At 57.7% G+C, this 5,068-nt stretch overlaps 1 protein-coding gene across 1 annotated transcript; it reads right to left on the bottom strand.

Annotated features, from left to right (window-relative positions):
• Positions 1-486: 486 nt before the first annotated feature.
• On the bottom strand, positions 487-3,879 carry H310_08357 (hypothetical protein; the record flags this gene model as incomplete). Its single annotated transcript, XM_008874063.1, has 11 exons — positions 487-557; positions 688-1,250; positions 1,283-1,566; positions 1,614-1,765; positions 1,809-1,917; positions 1,972-2,678; positions 2,723-2,875; positions 2,920-2,955; positions 3,104-3,248; positions 3,367-3,512; positions 3,573-3,879. The coding sequence occupies 11 exons, from the start codon at positions 3,877-3,879 to the stop codon at positions 487-489; spliced, it is 2,673 nt and encodes an 890-aa protein (XP_008872285.1).
• Between the last annotated feature and the right edge of the window lie 1,189 nt (positions 3,880-5,068).

The following is a 5,068-nucleotide window of genomic DNA, read 5'->3' as shown; positions in this document are numbered from 1 at the left end:
GGGCGGCACAGCGTTCCGCTGTGATGGTGCCCTTGACGGGGACGACCACAAGATGTTTCGACCCTCGGTCGATGCACACCCAAATGCCCGTGTTCCCTCGCTGTTCGCGAGGAAGGCCAAAGATAAAGCCCATGCTCACGGACTCCCAGAGTTCATGAGGGACTTCCAGACTTTGAAGAGGCGCTCGCGTCGATGCGGAGGCCTTGACGGTCTGGCAGATGTCGCATGACGCGACACAGCGAGCCACTTGCTTGTACAAACGCGGCCACCAAAAGTGGCGAGCAATCGACGTAAACGTCCGTTCACGGCCAAAATTACCGGCGCTGGGCGCGTCGTGGAACTCGTGCAGGATTGCCTGCCGGAGCAAAGGGTCGCAGGGACTGCGTCGCGCTTGTTGACAGCCATGTTCGTGGCGTAAAGCAACAGTCCTTCGTGGATGGAGTAACGCTCGCGCTGTGGAACGCGCGAGGCCAACGGGGTACCGTCTCAGAGATGTTCGATGATGGGGCGCAACGTCACGTCAGCCGCGTAGGCGGCTCGAATGCGCGACAAGAGGTCTGACGAGACCGACGAGATGGAGGACAACTGCACGTCCTCAGCCGACGGTAGTCGGGACAATGCATCCGCGACGACAGTGTCGCCGCCCGGCTTGTTCTCTCAACCTTGAGGTTGAACTCCGAGAAGTACGAGAGCCAGCGCGACATGCGCGGCGACAAGTGAGCCAGCGCGACATGCGCGGCGACAAGTGCGGCGAGTTGATCGCCGTGCGGAGCGATGCGTGGTCGGTGTAGACCTCGAACTCGGACGAGCCCAAGAGGTAAATGCGGAACTTCTTTAGGGCGTAGTACATCGCCAATATCTCCAAGTCGTGAACTGGATAGTTTTTCTCAGACTTGTGAAGTTGGCGGGGTTGGAACGATACCGGGCGCTCCCTGCCCAATGCATTGCGCTGCATCAAGCAGCAGCCGATGGCTCGAACCGACGCGTCGCAGACCACGAAGAACGGTCTGGAATAGTCTGGCAAAGCCAGAATCGGAGCCGATGTGAGGCTCGACTTGATCGACTCGAGAGTCTTGACATTCTTGTGTCCACTCCCATGGGACGATGACGAAAATTTTGACGACAATCGTGACGACATGGTATCCTTGCCGAGCAAGCGAGTCATGGGGCAAGCCACGTCGGCGAAATTCGCCGAGAACTTGGGCAAGTAGGTCGCGAGGCCCATCCAACTGCGCAGTTCTAGCACAGAACTTGGCGTCGGCCAAGACTTGATGACGTCCACCTTGGACGGATCGGCGCGACATCCTTTGACGCGACGTAGTCGCCGAGCACCAGGATCTCGGGGACCCCGAAGAGACACTTCGACAGGTTGGCAAAGAGACAAGGGTCTCGAAGTGCCTGGAACTCCTGTCGAAGGTGTGACCGGTGAGCCTCCACATCCGAGGAAGTCGCGGTCGCGCGACAGTGTATGTACACGTCCTCGAGATACGACGGAGCAAACTCGCGGAGCGGTCGGAGTTTCTCAGTGACGACGCGATTGAAGGTGGCAGGGACGTTCTTCAGCCCCTGGGGTATCACCAACTACTACCAGAGCATGCCGCTGGGGTGGAGACGGCCGTCTTCTCAATATCTAGGACGTTCATCAGGATCTGATAGAACCCGTCCCGAAGGTCGATGGCGCTGAAAATGATCGACTGCCCCATGGAGTCAAGGATGACGTCCTTGCGTGGGATCGGCGTTTGCGCCGGAATGTGGCCGCGTTCAGCTTGTTGTAAGCATGAACGATGCGCCACTTCCCTTCTTCACACAGAAGGTGGGATTCGAGTGTGGGGACTTGCTTTCCCGCACGTGTCCGGTCTTCTTGCGGGCGGCGAAGAATTCGTCGATGAACGAGACTTGGTCGCGGGGCAGCGGCCACTGCCGCGTGATACATCACTTGGTGCCAGGCACCAGATCGATATCGTGCCGGACGCTCTTGTCCTTGGGGGACACCCCGGGACAACTGTCCGGAAAGACATCTTGGAACTCGCGAACCAAGTCGAAGTACGGGTTCGTTTCCAATTCCTTCCATACCGATGAGGAAGGGCGAAAGGCACTCTCTTCAACGGGGTCGTCGGTCGTCGACGAAACCATGAGGTGCAACTCATGGGCGTTCCTGATGAGTGCAATGCTGACGTTGACAGCTCCGCGCAACGCGCGGACAAAGCTGATGTAGCTCATTTCCGGGAGCGTCACGATCTCAGCGGCTGTTCGTGGCAATTCGGTCAAGTCGCAGACCGAAAGAACAAATGCGTTGGTGTCACGCCGATGGGCAGTGGTTCGTCTCACATCATCGCCAGTCTTGGCGGCATCGCCGATCGCGGCGGATTCCGTGGCAAGCCTCGTGCTCGAAGGGGCAGGTCGCGTGACAAACTGCGTCGCTGGCCCATGCAAGAGCGTGAGCTCATTACTCATCACTCCCAGGTCGGACGGAGGGTTGGCCAGAGCGGCCTTGTGCATCGTCTTGGATCTCCAGCCGATCCATGGTTGGTGTGCCTCCAACCTCTGCGTGCCAAGGACGAGATCCCATCGGTCATCCAGGTCGATGACATAGAAGGACTCAGTTGAGGCAAAACCCTCCACGACAGTGGCGAGAGTCACCACGACCTTGGACGAGGTGACAACTTGGCCGTCGCCATCTTGACGCGCACAACGGAGTACGTGGGAGCACGCTGGACTGCACCATCGTAAATCGAGCGATTCTCTCGAATCGAAGCGCGTCGGGCATAGTTCTCCGACGCCCCGCAATCCACCAGGACGCGGAACAGGCGGTCGTATCCAGGGATACGGCTGCTGAAAGACAGCATGCTTCCGATTTGACACAGTATCAATGTGCCTGAGACAGGATTTGCCGACCGTGCTATGCCGCCTCGCGCCTACCGAGGACTTCCATTTCCCTGTCCACGAGGATGCTCGCTGCTCGTGCGCGCGTCAGAGTGGGCGGTAATGCGCGAAGAGCCAGCGGCAGGGAAGACGGCGCCGCGCGCCGAAGGTCGAGGGAGTCGCCGCGGTTGGCGACAGTCACGGGAGAAGTGGCCCGGCCGGTTGCAGTTATAGCAACGACGGTCGCTGCCAGTCGGCAGGATGGCAGACACTTCCATGTCGGAAGAGTCGCGGACCTTCACCCCGCGTGCCTGGGTAACCGAGAAGTCTTCGGCGAGGTCGATGCTTACAGCGTCTTCGAACGTCGAAGGACGCGTCCGGAACAGCTACGTCCGCGCAGCGGAGTCGTTCAGACCATTCATGAAAATGGCCACCTTGGTGTCTTCCGATAGTGACGACTCCTTCGTCACGCAGGAGGCAAGGAAGCGGAGGTCGTGGACATACTTGCGAATCGAACGCTTTGCCTTGTTTCGCGGAGAAGTACTCCGCACGGAAGCGAAAGTAGCTATTGGCGGGTACGAAAGCCGCCTTGAGGTGGTCGACGAAATCGTCGAAGGGTTCGAAGGAGAAGTCCTCCTCACACGTAAGGTCTTAGGCCCAGTCTTCAGCGCGTCCTGTCAGCTGGGATATGGCGAAGGGCACGCAGACACCATCGTCGCCGATGTTCAAGGCATCCGCGGCCTTGGTCACTTGCTGAACCCAACGCAATGGTTGCTGGGAGGGAAGACCTCCGTACTTGGGGACATCAAGCTTGATCGCTTGGCGCTTGGTTGCCGAGGCAGGTTGCGCAGATTTGCGCAAGGAGGTGGGCCGTCGTATGACGGAGGGTTTCCTCCAAGGCTTCCTCCAAGGCACGGTCTTGACCCTTGAGCTCAGCGATTTCTTGATGCACGGCATCACGTTCAGCAGTCGCGGACTGCATGTGAGCGGCAATGTCTTGCCGAGCATTCTCACCATAACGAGCGAAGCTCTCCACCAAGTGGAATTGCGCTGGCGGCGCCAACGTGTTGATAAGGCTCCATGCGTCTTGTTCGCCGAGGGCGGAGCACATGTGACCGATCGTCGCAAGATGGGCTTCAGAGAACTGGGCAGAGGACATTGCGTGTAGGTCGGTGGACGAGCGAGAGTGCTACCAGGTGTAACGGGGCACAGCAGAGAAACGTTGTGTTGAACAGAGCAAAATGTTACCTGAATAGATAGCTGCGTCTAAACTAGTCTCCATGGTGCGGTGCCTACGCACCAGTCATGTAATACGAGTGTTGTGCTGCGAGGGGCTCGCAGTACCAGCGAATCAGAACCAGCAGCCGGCCGCTGGCTTGATGGGCGAGGTCTGGCACCAAGTGCCATGTGGCCTTTTAAAATCCGGATAAATATCCCGATATCCCGTAACAGCCGTACCACAAAGCAATCTTCAAGTAAATCCTTGTTGTCAAATTCCTGCCGTCCGTGCATTACAGTGAACCGGGAAAAAACTCGTAAGTGTTGTAGTACCATCATTAGCTTGGCAGTGGGATGAGTGGATATCAGAAGCAAAACTGCGTCTTAGTCTATGATTGGCTACATATGCTCATCGTCTTTCGTGATCTCTGATTGGTTCAGACGCAATGTCAGTCCATGATTGGACAAATACAAAATACGAAATAGGAGGTCTCTGATTGGTTGACTTGAGACACTGTCCATTACAAACAGGCAAATTCACGCGCCGTTACACTGGAACAAGACATGTACACCCTCGTCAAAGTCGCGCCTTGCTGGTGGGACGGTAGAGATGTACCCGATGAATCCATCTATTGTACTCAATTTTCTCCCGTGGCGGTGGAAGGTCACACAGCCTGGCGCAGTCGCGCCACGCTGGTAAGCGCGCCGGCAGCACCCAGCGAGATAGGTGGGTGGGGGTATTCATGATTCGCATACCCCTCCGCGTGCCAACCCCACAGCGGGTCAGTTCATTTTCAATTCTTGTGCCATGGCCAAGTTCCTCGCCCTCGTTGCCCTCACCGCCGCATCCGCCGTCGCCCAATTCGAAATCGTCAACGGTACGGAAGCCCCCGTCGGCAAATACACGTACGTGACGGGCATCCGCGAGACCGAGACCGGTCGGACCATCTGCGGCGCGTCCTTGATTGCCCCCAAGGTGCTCCTCACC

This window comes from Aphanomyces invadans (genome assembly GCF_000520115.1).
Source record: "Aphanomyces invadans strain NJM9701 unplaced genomic scaffold supercont1.17, whole genome shotgun sequence".
NCBI classification, from domain to species: Eukaryota; Oomycota; class Saprolegniomycetes; order Saprolegniales; family Verrucalvaceae; genus Aphanomyces; species Aphanomyces invadans.
Note: the sequence above shows the minus strand (reverse complement) of the source record. Positions and strands in the feature narration are given on the sequence as shown.